The following is a 14,971-nucleotide window of genomic DNA, read 5'->3' on the forward strand; positions in this document are numbered from 1 at the left end:
TTCTTCTACTTTATTATTTTTTTAATGTTTATTTATTTTTGAGAGAGAGAGAGAGAGAGCATGAGCAGAAGAGGGGCAGAGAGAGGGGGACAGAAGATCCAAAGCAGGCTCCACACTGACAGCCACCAGCTTGATGTGGGGCTTGAACTCACAAACCACAAGATCACAATCTGAGCTGAAGTTGGACACTCAACTGACTAAGCCACCCAAGTGCCCCCCCTTCTACTTTAATACTGGGTTGGCTTTTCTGGACCTTATACCTCCATATACAGACTTTAGAATCAGTTAGCCGATACCCACAAGTAATTTGGTGGAATTTTGATGAGGATTTCATAAATCTACAGATCAGTTTGGGAACACCTGATATCTTAACAACATTGAGTCTTTTAATCCATGAACGTAGATATAAGCTGCACTTGATCATGCCGTAATACTGTATGCAATAGTGAGTGTCATAATTTTGGATTCCTAGGCATGTATGCGATTTGTGAAATATGTGTGGTTATCTTTGTAAGATTTTGGAAAATTATTAGGAAGTATCATTCTTCAGTATTTTTGGATGGCCTAAGTCACATTGGTTTATGGAATATATGTATATTTTTTAACGTTTATTTTTGAGAGACATAGAGAAACAGACCATGCTTGGGGGAAAGGGATTCTGATGGGGGAAACCATCAGCACAGTAGCCCAATGTGGGGCTTGAACTCACTAACCGTGAGATCATGATCTGAGCTGAAGTCAAACACTCAACCAACTGAGCCACCCAGGCACCCCTGGTTTAGTTAATATTTAAGAGTAGTGAGATGTCGGGGCGCCTGGGTGGCGCAGTCAGTTAAGCGTCCGACTTCAGCCAGGTCACGATCTCGCGGTCCGTGAGTTCGGGCCCCGCGTCGGGCTCTGGGCTGATGGCTCAGAGCCTGGAACCTGTTTCTGATTCTGTGTCTCCCTCTCTCTCTGCCCCTCCCCCGTTCATGCTCTGTCTCTCTCTGTCCCAAAAATAAATAAACGTTGAAAAAAAAAATTAAAAAAAAAAAAGAGTAGTGAGATGCTATTGATAAACTATATGACCTAGTGCTGTTTTCATGAGGAACCGTTCTTATAAATATTACTGTTTATTCTATAGACATTGCCCAGCTTAGAATTTGTGTCTCTTTTTGTGTCCATATTGATAAAACATTTATTCCTAGAAATACCCACATCAACTAGACTTTTCAAATAATCGCACTGAGTTGTGCAAAGCATCTCTAGTTAATAACATGTTCTCTGTATTACTCTTCTTGAGGAATCCTTCTCGCAATGAACTTCTTAGGGCAGCACAGGGTCTGATGAAATACATGTGAATCATTGCCAGCCCCTCACCTGTCAGGTGGGAACATTTCCCAGTTCCACCACCTGAGACCCCCGTCTGCCTCCAGGTGTTGTGGGAAAGAGAAAAGTTTCTCTCTGACACCAAACCTGCCTCTTTGCAGAGCCTTGCTAGGAAACTTATAATTGTTCCTGGGAATCGGGATCTGTTCTATACCCAACCTGGGGCTCGAACTTGTGACCCTGAGATTAAGAGTCACCTGCTCCACTAACTGAGCTATCCAGCCAGCTACCCCTGGGAGGAAGCTTTTACAAATGAGTCTTACCTGCCTTATTGTGTATTGTCATGGAAAACGCAGGTGAAATGACAATTGCAGTTCTGTGGGGAGATGAGGTCACAGAATCATACCCATATCAGCTCTGGTTGCCTCCCTCTGCCACACAGGGGGTGGCATGACTGTCCCATTAAGCCTGCATCCTGGCGACAGGAAAGATGGGGTGAGTATTTTCTCTGTCAGTCTGAGTGACTCCAACTGTAAGAGAGTGAGATATATCAGGGTCTGTGTCTGGATTGATCCTTATGGCAGGAAAAAGGATTCTTCTGGGGTAGAAACTGGTTTGGGCTGAGGTCCTCCCCCAGACCCTAACTGTAGTTTTTTGTTTTAATTTTTTAATGTTTATTTATTTTCTAGAGAGAGAGACAGAGACAGAGTGCGAGCGAGCGAGAGAGGGAGACACAGAATCCAAAGCTCAGGCTCCATGCTCTGAGCTGTCAGCATAGAGCCCGACGTGGGGATCAAACTCACAAACTGTGAGATCATGACCTGAGCTCAACCGACTGAGCCACCCAGGAGCCCCTCCTCATGTAGTTTTAATGTACATCCCTCCCTGACCGTGGTTGCTGGAGTTAGGTGTAGCGAAGTCTGAACTTTACGATCCTTAAGACTGCGATTCAGAAATTAATATGCTATTCAAGCTGCTTCCTGAAACCACAGAGAAATTTACACGATAATGTGTAGTTATGTCCTGCAAGTGTTACTGTGCATGTGATAGTGAGTTTCATGGAGTTAATCACATCATGTGTCTCTCACTGCAAATAATGTGCCTGAATGGCTTGTGCTGAATCATCATTGTTTTTCTCCTATGTACACTTGATGCATCTAATAGAGATAGTAACTAAATCTCTGCTGAAAATATTTGCAAACTAGTGATCACGGAAGGACAATTTTCCCTTGTGAATTTAGGAGAGACTTTCAGGAAAAGGTGACCCTCACATGTGAGGGATTTGGAGGGCAGGAAAACGAAGGACTTCAGCGCTTTTCAGCTTAAATGTGTCTTCTGATATTTTGTGTGGTTTTCAAAGTCCTGGCATCATTTTCAGACTCATCCGTCATTTCTTCTATTCGATGCTCGTGATTTCATGCCTTGAAATTCCATTTCACATGCTTGTTTTGCAGCTTGCTATCTTTCTCATCTTGTAGTTTTTGTTTTTGTTTTTTTTTCAAAAATCACAGCTCACTGCCTGCTCTCTAAGGAGGAATAATATAGATCCTATTCTAAATGTTTTTATCTCCAAATGTTTTGTTTAAATCTACAAATCCCATAGTTTAGGGCAAAGTGAAATATTACACAACAATTTCTGTTGTCGGGGGGGGGGGGGGGGAATTGTATGATTACTTCTGTTGCTATACTAACATTGATCCACATTTGGGAAATCCATTTTGCTCATGGATAGATACTATTCAGGTCTTTATTCAGACCTTTTCATCTTCATTCACAAGTGATGTTGGTCAATGGAACAAACATTTTAGCAAAATGAAGAATTGTCACAATCGAACCTAAGTTAAAGTCAATTTCAAAGATTACCCTGTATGCGTGCATATATCTGTATTGCATTTTATTTTATTTTTTTTTAATATTTTTTTTAACGTTTATTTATTTTTGAGACAGAGAGAGACAGAGCATGAACAGGGGAGGGGCAGAGAGAGAGGGAAACACAGAATCTGAAACAGGCTCCAGGCTCTGAGCTGTCAGCACAGAGCCCGACGCGGGGCTCGAACTCACGGACTGTGAGATCATGACCTGAGCCGAAGTCAGACGCTTAACTGACCAAGCCACCCAGACGCCCCTCATTTTATTTATTTTTTTTAACATTTATTCATTTTTGAGGGACAGAGAGAGACAGAGTGTGAGTGGGGGAGGAGCAGAGAGGAAGGGAGACACAGAATCTGAGGCAGGCTCCAGGCTCTGAGCTGTCAGCACAGGGCTTGATGTGGGACTCGAACTCACTGACTGTGAGATCATGACCTGAGCTGAAGTAAGGTACTTAACCGACTGAGCCACCCGGGTGCCCCCATGTATCTGTATTATTTAAAGATACAACCAGGTAGGGGTGCCAGAGTGCTTCCAAGTAGAGCATGCAATTCTTGATCTCAGGGTTGTGAGTTCGAGGCCCATGTTGGGGTAGAGATTACTTAAAAATAGAATCTTAAAAAAAAAAGATACAACCAGGTATCAGATCTCAGTACTCAGTATCTCAGATACTATGAGAGTATATAGCATGACGGTAAACACCAAGATTATTGCACCCTGGCTATTGTAATATTTCACTGAGTCATATAACCTCATTTTAATTAAAGCCTCCTTGTCTGTAAAATGTATACATCTCTAAGTATTAAATAATTTACCATAGGTAAAGCATTAATAAGAGTGACTAGGAGCACCTGGGTGGCTCAGTTGGTTAAGCATCTGACTTCACCTCAGGTCATGATCTCATGGTCTGTGAGTTCAAGCCCTGTGTCAGCTCAGAGCCTGGAGACCACTTCTGATTCTGTGTCTCCCTCTCTCTCTGCCCCTCCCCTGCTCGTACTCTCCCTCTGTCTCAAAAATAAATAAAAAACGTTTTTTAAAAATGAAAAAAAAGAGTAAATGAGAACTATATAAAGCAATATGTTAAACTTGGAAATCTTTTTTTTTTTTTTTTTTTTTTTTTAGTGTTTTTTAATGTTTATTTATTTTGAGAGGGAGAGAGACCGAGCACAAGAAGGAGAGGGGCAGAGATCGGGAGACACAGAATCCAAAGCAGGCTCCAGATTCTGAGCCGTTAGCACAGAGCCTGACTCAGGGCTCGAACTCACGAACCACGAGAACATGACCTGAGCTGAAGTCGGACGCTTATCTGACTGAGCCACCCATGCGCCCCTGAACTTGGAAATCTTTGAATCAAAGAAAACGTGTGCATTTGAAAGAAATTCTCAGAGAAAAGTAGTAGCACGTGGAGAATTTTAAATTTATTTTCCACGAACCATTAGCCCACAACTCCTGTTTTCATGTAGAGTCTTCTCTTTGTGAATGCGAACTCTGAACCCTGGAAAATGACAGAATGGCCTCAACAGATGTGAAATTTGCTCTGATCTTCTTATTCCAGATAGTTGTTGGAATCCTGGGAAACTTCTGGCTCTTCTGCCATTTTACGTCCCATTACCTCAGGGGATACGGGGCAAAGTCCACAGGCTTGATTCTCAGGCACTTGACTTTAATCAACTCCTTGGTCATTCTCTCTCGAGGAATCCCAGAGACCATGGCAGCTTTTGAGCTGAAATCTTTTCTCAGTGACTTTGGATGCAAAGTTGTTTTCTTTGTTCACAGAGTGGCCCGGGGTATGTCCATCGACACCACCTGCCTCTTGAGTGTCTTCCAAGCCATCACCATCAGTCCCTGGGGCTCCAGGTGGGCAATGCTTAAAGGGAAAGCTTCCCAATACATTGGCCCCTCAAATATCCTCTGTTGGACTCTGAACATAATACTCCATATTATGGTTCCTGTGTATGTGACTGACAAATGGAACAGCAGAAACACTTCAAGAACTATGGACTTGGGATACTGTACTTCTAAACTGCATGACAAACACACAGACTTACTATATATGTTATTGATATCTATGCATGATGTTTTGTGCTTGGGGCTCATAACTTGGACCAGTGTGTTCATGGTTTCCATCCTGCACAGGCACAGGCATCAGGTCCAACACATTCATAGAACCAAAGTGCCCCCTACGTGCTCCCCTGAGATCAGAGCCACTCAAAGCATCCTTGTCCTGGTGAGCACCTTTGTATCTTTTTACACCTTCTCCTCCATTATTTACATTTATTTTTCTGTTTTTTATAAGACCTGCTGGTGGCTGATGACCACCTCTGCCCTAATCAATTCAGGTTTCCCAACTCCCTGCCCCTTTATTCTCCTGAGTCACAACCACTGTGTATCCAGATTCTTCTCTCTGTGCATGGGAAGAAATACACACTTCCCTCGTCTCATCAGAGAAATATAAATTGTCTGGTTTGCACTGTGTTCAGCCACATCTTTTTTTTTTTTTTAATGTTCATTTGTTTTTGAGAGAGAGAGACAGACAGCATGAGACAGAAAGTGAGACACAGAATGCGAAGCAGGCTCTAGGCTCTGAGCTGTCAGCACGGAGCCCAACATGGGGCTTGAACCCATGAACCGTGAGATCATGACCTGATCTGAAGTCAGATGCTCAACTGACTGAGCCACCCAGGCACCCTGGTGTTCAGCCACTTGTTATACGCATCCTTCAATAAATCTTCAGTAAAATAGTCTTATTTTATTAAAAAAAATTTTTTTAAGTTTATTTATTTTGAGAGAGAAAGAGACAGAGCAAGTGGGGGAGGGACAGAGAAAGAGAGAGGGGAGAGAGAGAATCCCAAGCAGGTTCTGTACTGTCAGTGCAGAGTCCGATGTAGGGCTCGAACTCATGAAACTGTGAGATCGTGACCCAAGCCCAAACCAAGAGTCAGATGTTTAACCAAGTGAGCCACCAAGTCGCCCCAGTCAGTCTTATTTTATAGTTTTGAATAAGACAGAGATTCTGCTACAACAATAAGGAGTAAATAACAGCCATTGTAAATGAAATCCTATGTAATAATTATGTAAGTACTCATGTAATTACATTTTATTAATGCTGGTCGTGGAGAAATTCAGAGTCCAATAAATAAAACGGTCCTGAAATAACGTAGAGTTACTGGAAATGTCTTTGGGTGTATAATTTTTTAAAATGCTTATTTATTTATTTTGAGAGAGAGCATGAATGGCGGAGGGACAAAGAGAGAGAGAGAGAGAGCGAGCGAGAATTCCAAGCAGGCTTTGTGCTGTCAGCACAGACCCCCAACTCAGGATCAATCTAATGAACCGTGAGGTCATGACCTGAGCCAAAGTCAAGAGTTGGGCGCTTAACCGACAGAGCCAGCCAGGCACCCTGGATGTATAATTTTTAATGTGACATATCAAATTTCCTTGGGATTTACTGGCCATGTGATCGTAAGACTAGTTGGGCCTGTAAGAATACCTGTGGGGTGTTCCTTCGAGGAATTCAGGGCAGAGGGTTCCGCATCCCTGTAACGTAACGCAAGTGTCCTGAGGTGAAGTTGGAGGTAAAATTAGGTTTTCATTGTTAAGGACAATGACAACCAGGTTGTGAATATTGTGTCTCACATTCTTAGAGAACAGTAGTAGTTTGAAATTAGAAAACGTGTGTGTTGGGGCGCCTGGGTGGCTCAGTCAGTTAAGCATCCGACTTCAGCTCAGGTCATGATCTCACGGTTCGTGGGTTTGAGCCCCGCGTTGGGCTCTGTGCTGACAGCTCAGAGCCTGGAGCCTGCTTCACATTATGTGTCTCCCTCTCTCTCTGCCCCTCCCCTCCCCTGCTCGCACTCTGTCTCTTACTCTCTTTCAAAAGTAAATAAAAATTAAAAAAAGAAAAAAGAAAACGTGTGTGGAGAAAGATGAGCACGTCAAAAATATTTTCAGTGGAACCTTGGAATTCTGAGGAGACAAAGGCCAATGCAGGATGATATGTTAGCTGAGATGTAAAAAGAGTGGAGGTAGAAGGCTAACATTAAGTAGACATTTTATGTCTATGATGAGAATGAATTAATATTCAGGGTCTTTGGAAGGTCAGTTGTTCTGGGATCGGTCTTGGTGCCAACAGGCTGGTTGATGAGAAGTCGATTCCAAGGCAGGTGCCTGCATTTCCAAGTTGGGGAGACAAGCTTATAGAGGAACTCTTCATTAAGCTTGGATTAGCAGAGGAGTAGCCATCTGGAGACCAAAGACGTGAATCTATTGAATCCATTTTGCTTAATGAGCTTTCCCGCTTTTGAAATCACCCAACAGAGCAAATGGACACATTCAAAAGAAAACAGTAGATATCAGCTCAGACATAATTTAATGTATTTTTTGTTTTTGAGAGAGAGAGAGAGAGAGAGAGAGAGAGAGTGTGTGTGTGTGTGTGTGTGTGTGAGTGGGGGAACAGCAGAGAGAGAGGGAGACACAGAATCTGAAGCAGGCTCCAGGCTCAGAGCTGTCAGCACAGTGCCTGACGTGGCCCTCAAACTCATGAACTGCAAAATCATGACCCGAGCCAAAGTCAGACGCTCAATCGAACCAGTCACCCGGGCACCCCAACATAATTTAATGTAAATATCTGTAATTAACTTATAAATGGTTGCAATTTTAATGTAATTTTTTTTACTTTGTAATCTGTCTAAATTTGCAGGAAAGTAGCAAAGAACATAGAATTCCCATCTTCCCCTCCCCCTGTCTCTCCTGTTATTAACATCTTACATTTCCATGGTTTCCACGGTACATTTTGGAAAACTAAGAAACCAGCCCTGGCACCGCACTGTAAATTGAACTGTAGACTTTATTCTTATTTCATCAGTTTTAACACGAATGTCTTTTTTTTTTCTCTCTCTTCCAGGATCCAGTCCAGAATACCACATTACATTCAGCCGACATGTGTCTCCAACTTCCTCTGCTCTCTGTCTGATTCTCAGTCTCCTAGAATTTTATGAACTTGACAGGTATGTGGAGGACTGTTCAGGTACTATCTAGAATACCTCTAAAATTTGTTTTGTCTGATGTTTTTTCTTTGATTAGACAATGCTTACTTAGAAAAAACATCTCATCACATCATATCACTGGAAATGAATTATTCATTAATCATTAATCTTTACTTATCACCGGCTATGTCGATCTTGACCACTTGGTTATCAAGTGTTGGTAGTGTTTTCCAGTTTCTCCACTATAAAATTTCTATCTGTCCATTCCCATTCTGTATTGATAGGTTTAGCCCAAACACAATGGTGTGGGAGCGGGTGAACTGATCTCCACCTCTTGGAAAGAGCAGGTGAACTAATCTCCACCTCTTGGAAAGAGGAATATCCGTGTATACTATTTAGCATTCTTCTGTAAGAAATATTTGTCTGTTCTCCCTCATTTATTTGTTCCATTTTTATTTGTATCATTGAGATATAAGGTACATTGAGAAAACTAGTTAATGTTCCCTTTTGCCCTATTAAATTTGCTTTGTGGGATAAAAATCCCTGGAGGGCATCAGGAATTCCCCAGTTTATGAGGTCAGACAAGCAGTATTTTGTATGCCCATGTCACATGTTTGTATTGGCCTCAACATGCACACCGAGTTCTGCTAAAGGGCAAAAAAATAACCTAACAAAGTGCTCATTCTTCCCTTCACGAGTCCAAAGTTACTATTAGTGCCAGGATCATTGCGTCAGGACTGAGAACAGGCAAGGGATCCAGAGGGTCCTTACAGAACTAGTTCATAGTGTTTGTTTCTATTCTCTGGTCTTAGCAGATATTTATAGCTTCAACTCTCATCTGAGAATTTTGGGATTTTGTGATACATAAGCGTCTTCAAAAACATTTTTAAAAAATTTTTTTTCAACGTTTATTTATTTTTGGGACAGAGAGAGACAGAGCATGAACGGGGGAGAGGCAGAGAGAGAGGGAGACACAGAATCGGAAACAGGCTCCAGGCTCTGAGCCATCAGCCCAGAGCCCGACGCGGGGCTCGAACTCCCGGACCGCGAGATCGTGACCTGGCTGAAGTCGGACGCCCAACCGACTGCGCCACCCAGGCGCCCCTACAAAAACATTTTTTTTTTAATTTTTCAACGTTTATTTATTTTTGGGACAGAGAGAGACAGAGCATGAACGGGGGAGGGGCAGAGAAAGAGGGAGACACAGAATCGGAAACAGGCTCCAGGCTCTGAGCCATCAGCCCAGAGTCCCACGCGGGGCTCGAACTCCCGGACCGCGAGATGGTGACCTGGCTGAAGTCGGACGCCCAACCGACTGCACCACCCAGGCGCCCCTACAAAAACATTTTTATGGCACATCGTAAAGATCATTACAAAAGTCTATGATCTCATTTCAGATGGAACCTAAAAATTTACTTGTTGATATTTAGTTTTTAAATTTTTATTTCTTTGAGAGAGAGATCAGGAGAGGAGCAGAGAGAGAAGGAGAGAGAGAATCCCAAGCAGGCTCTGTGCTGTCAGTTCAGAGCCTAGTGAGGGGCTTGAACTCATGAACTGGGATATCATGACCTGAGCCAAAATCAAGAGTTGGGCGCTTAACCAACTGAGCCACCCAGGTACCCCTACATTCATTCATTCATTCATTCATTTCAATTTTATTTTTTTATTTTTCTAAAATTTACATCCAAATTAGCATAGAGTGAAACAATGATTTCAGGAGTAGATTCCTTAATGCCCCTTACCCATTTAGCCCATCCCTCCTCCCACCACCCCTCCCATAACCCTCAGTTTGTTCTCCATATTTATGTCTTCTGTTTTGTCCCCCTCCCTGTTTTTATATTATTTTTGTTTTCCTTCCCTTTTGTTCATCTGTTTTGTCTCCTGAAGTCCTTATATGAGTGAAGTCATATGATTTTTGTCTTTCTTTGACTGACTAATTTCACTTAGCATAATACCCTCCAGTTCCATCCACATAGTTGCAAATGCAAGATTTCATTCTTTTTGATTGCCGAGTAATACTCCATCATTTATTTATACCACACCTTCTTTACCCATTCATCCATCGATGACATTTGGGCTCTTTCCATACTTTGGCTATTGTTGATAGTGCTGCTATAAACATTGGGGTGCATGTGGCCCTTCGAAACAGCACACCTGTATCCCTTAGATAAATACCTAGTAGTGCAATTGCTGGGTCATAGGGTAGTTCTATTTTTAGTTTTTTGAGGAACCTCCATACTGTTTTCCAGAGTGGCGGCACCAGCTTGCATTCCCAACTACACTTATTTTTTTTAACCTAATGTCCCTTAGACTTTATTTAGGGTAGAATCATCAGAAGGGAGAGATTTTTAATAAAGTGTATTTCATTTCACTCTGACTCATACTTGATTTCATTTCCTTGGGGGGCTCACACGTCCAATATTGTCATGGAGGTAGAATCACAAACTTGGGCATGTTGACCATATGATGTCATACCCTCCCTGGGAATATTGAGCGAAAGAGGCCTCATGCAGCAGACGCTGCTAGAACCCTGCAAGCCCAGAATTTTCCAGGATGGAGGTGGACCATGCTGGAGACAGAGCTGTCATTGGTTGCTCTTGGGTCCTGTTCATGTCGCCCACCTCTTAGAAGCCCTGTGTGTGATCAGGTACTGAGATTAGCCATCACTCCAGAGATTATTTCCTCATGCCTCTTTGAAATCATGTCTTCCCCAGGCTCACACCTGGATTCTCCAATCTAATTTCCGTCAGATTTTTACATTTTTCATATCATATAATTGGAACCATACATTATATAACGTTTTGAAACTGGTTTCTTTCACTCAGTGTAATGCCTTTGATATTAAACCATGCTGTACTGTAGATTAATAGTTCATTCCTTTTAATTCCTGAGTGACATTTCGTTGTATGGATATGCCACAGTTTTTAAAAAAATTTTTATTTAAAAGAATTTTTTAAATGTTTATTCATATTTGAGAGACAGAGAGTGACTGGGGGAGGGGCAGAGAGAGAGAGGGAGACACAGAATCCGAAGCAGGCTCCAGGCTCTGAGCTGTCAGCACAGAGCCCACTGTGGGGCTCGAACTCACGAACTGCGAGATCATGACCTGAGCTGAAGTCAGATGCCTAACTGACTGGGCCACTCAAGCGTCCTGATATGCCCCAGTTTGTTAATCCAACAATTAGTTGTTAAACATTTGGGTTGTTTCAACTTTGCCAGTTACACTATAATGCATAAATACTCCATAGATGTATTTTTTGGTGATGTAATTTAAAAATCTTTTATGTGTAAATATTTGAGGTATTCTGAAAAAAGTAGATTTTACAATCATTAACTCTTCAGCCTAAATTTTTAGGTTCCAGGGGTGCCTGGGTGGCTCAGTTGGTTGAACAGCTGACTCTTGATGTCAGCTCAGGTCATGACCTCATGGGTCGTGAGATCCAGCTCCATGTACTGTTAACATGGAGTCTGCTTGGATTCTCTCCCTCTCTCGCTCTCTCACTCTCCCTCACCCTCTCTCCGCACCTCTCCCTGCTCATGCTCTCTTTCTCTCTCTAAATAAATAAACATTTTTTCAAAATGTAGATTTCAGGGGCGCCTGGGTGGCTCAGTCGGTTAAGCATCCGACTTTAGCTCAGGTCATGATCTCACAGTTTGTGAGTTCGAGCCCCGCATCAGGCTCTGTGCTGACAGCTCGGAGCCTGGAACCTGCTTCGGATTCTGTGTCTCCCTCTCTCTCTATCCCTCCCCTACTCACCCTCTGTCTCTCTCTCTCTCTCTGCCTCTCTCTCTCTCAAAAATAAATATTTAAAAAAAAAATTAACCCTGTAATGAAAAAACAACATAACACTTCCAGGTGATTATCACACAAGAGTATTGAAATCTGTTTGAGTCCCTCACTTCAGTCCTCATGAGCATATACCTACAGGTGGAATTTCTGGATCATATGGTAATCATGTGTTTAATGTTTTTTTTCCCCCAAGATTTTATTTTTTTAAGCAATCTCTTCACCCAATGTGGGGCTTGAACTCACAACTCTGAGATCAACAGTCACAGGCTCTTCTGACTGAGTCAGCCAGGCGCCCCCATGTGTTTAACTTTTTGAGGAAAAGCATAGCAACTGCACCATTTTGCCTTTGTTCTGGGAATACCCAAGAGTTACAACTTCTTCATATCCTCACCAATGCTTGGTATTTCTTGTTTTTGTTTGTTTTTTTTCCTCTATGTAATCATCATCCTAATGGGTGTGAACTGGTGTACCATTGAGGTTTTGATTTTCATTTCTGTAATGATTAGTGATGTTGAATATCTTTTAATGTGTTGTTTAATGATGTTGAACATCATTTGTGTCTCTTTTTCGGAGAAATGTGTGTTCAAGTCCTACGACTCTTTTTTAATTGGGCTTGTTGTTGAATTGTAAGAGTTATTTATGTATTCTGGCTATTAACTCTTCATCAGATACCTGATCTGCAAATATTTTCTTCCATTCTTTGGGTTGCCTTTGTACTCATTTAATAATGTACTAGGATGCACAAAAGCTTTTACTTTTGATAAAGTGTATTTTATCTGTTTGTCTTTTTTCTTTTGCTGCCTGTGCTTTTGGTGTCAAATCCAAGAGATAATTGCTATGTCCAAGGTCATGTAACTTTTTCATTATGTTTCCTTGTAAGAGCTTTATTGTTTTAGCTTTTATGTTTAGGTATTTGATCCTTCTTGGATTAGTTTTTTGTGTTTAGTGTAAAGTAAGGATCCAACTTCATTCTTCTGCGTGTGGATATCAAGTTTTCCTGGCACAACTTGTTAAAAAGTCTGTCCTAGCACCCTTGTCAAAAATATTCTGACATATATACAAGGGTTATTTCTGGGTTCTCTGTTTTATTCCACTAGCATTGGCCTGTGTATTATGTATGGTCCACAACACACTGTTTTGATTACTCTAACTTTGCGGTAAGTTTTGAAATCAGAAAGTGTAAATCCTCCAACTTTGCTCTTTTTTTTAGGATTGTTTTGGTTATTTGGGGACTCTTGACATTCCTTATTAGTTTTAGGATGGGTTTTTCTATTTCTGCAAATATTTATTCAATTATTTTGCTTATCTTAAAGTTTTTTTGTTGTTGTTGTTTGCTTGTTTTGAGTTGTAAGAGTTCTTTATATATTTTGGACATCAGAACCTTATCAGTTATATAACTCACCAGTGTTTTCTCCCAGATGGGTTGTCTTTTCACTTCCTTGATAGTATCCCTCAATGCATATATATATATATATATATATTTTTTTTTTCTTTTTGTGAGAGAGAATGCATGCACATGTGTGCATACACATGAATGGGGGAGGAACAGAGGGAGAGAGAATTGCAAACAGGCTCCACACCCAGCACGGGGCTCACTCTCATGAACCATGAGATCATGACATGAGCCGAAATCAAGAGTCAGATGCTTAACTGACTGAGCCATCCAGGCGCCCCTGCATAAATTAATTTAATTTTGGTAAAGCCCAGTTTACTTTTTCCTTCTTTCTTTTGTATACCACACCTGTCACATATTCAAAAACCATGTCTCCACATATATGTGTCTAGCCTATTTTTCCTTCTAGCCTATTTTTCATTTCAGAGACAAATCCATCAGGATTATCTTTCATTTTTAATGTGTGGCTGTATATGGTCGCTCCCTCAACCTTTTTGTGTCCATCTTCTTCAGTTCCCTCACCTTAGTGACACTCTTGCTATTAAAACTGTCTGCAGTGCCTTGATGGCTCAGTTGGGTAAGAGTCTGACTTCGGCTCAGGTCATGATCTCACAGTGTGGGTTGGAGCCCCGCGTCGGGCTCTGTGCTGACAGCTCAGAGCCTGGAGCCTGCTTCACATTCTGTGTCTCCCTCTCTCTCTGCCCCTCCCCTGCTTGCACTCTCTCTCTCTCTCTCTCTCTGAAAAATAAACATTAAAAAAAATAAAACCGTCCATTGATCTCTTATATTGTCATTTATATTGTCATTGTACCCAGTCACACATACATGCACACACATCCAGTATTGCATGAAACTTTATTATTATTATTATTATTTTAAAAGATTTTAGTTTGGGGGATGCCTGGGTGGCTCCGTCAGTTAAGCAACCGACTCCTGATTTTGGCTCAGGTCATGATCTTTCGGTTCATGGGATCGAGCTCTGCGTTAGGCTCTGTGCTGACAGCATGGAGCCTGCTTGGGATTCTCTGTCTCACTCTCTCTCTGCCCCTCCCCCAGTTGCTCTCTATCTTGTTCTCTCTCAAAATAAATAAATAAACATTAAAAAACAGATTTTAAGTAATCTCTACGCCCAACGTGGGGCTCAAACTCACAACCCTGAGATCAAGAGTCACATGCTCTACCGACTGAACCAGCCAGGTACCCCCCATCCCTGTTTTTATTAAGATTCGTCTTTTGTATTTTATCATCTTATTTTATGGCTACAAATACCAGTATATTCCTGAGTACAAGTGGTGATACTAGAGATTAATTCTTGAGATTCGTTTGTGACTTATGGGACTGCTCTAATGTCTGAGCATTGACATGAAATTTACTAGTACTTGTTGACTGGGATCATGCTGAACCTAAGAGGCTGGATACATCTGCATTATAAAATATGAACAACTGTTAACAATTATCAGGTAGTTTGCTGAGACTATTCAAACATCTTTTTGTAATATGGTGCATCAGTCACAAATGCTCTGCAAAATGTATAGTCACAAGTCCTCTATTCTTCAAAAAAAATCCATGCAATTGTGTTATCCATTTTAAACACAAATTCATCAGTTGTTGGTTCTTTTAAAAGTT

The 14,971-nt window shown here is 41.5% G+C and overlaps 1 protein-coding gene across 1 annotated transcript; it reads left to right on the forward strand.

Moving 5' to 3' along the window:
• Window positions 1-4,687: 4,687 nt before the first annotated feature.
• On the forward strand, window positions 4,688-5,632 carry LOC122494757 (vomeronasal type-1 receptor 2-like). The gene has a single exon (XM_043600179.1). The coding sequence runs from the start codon at window positions 4,688-4,690 to the stop codon at window positions 5,630-5,632; it is 945 nt and encodes a 314-aa protein (XP_043456114.1).
• The last annotated feature ends 9,339 nt before the right edge of the window (window positions 5,633-14,971 follow it).

Source organism: Prionailurus bengalensis, chromosome E2 (genome assembly GCF_016509475.1).
Source record: "Prionailurus bengalensis isolate Pbe53 chromosome E2, Fcat_Pben_1.1_paternal_pri, whole genome shotgun sequence".
NCBI classification, from domain to species: domain Eukaryota; kingdom Metazoa; phylum Chordata; class Mammalia; order Carnivora; family Felidae; genus Prionailurus; species Prionailurus bengalensis.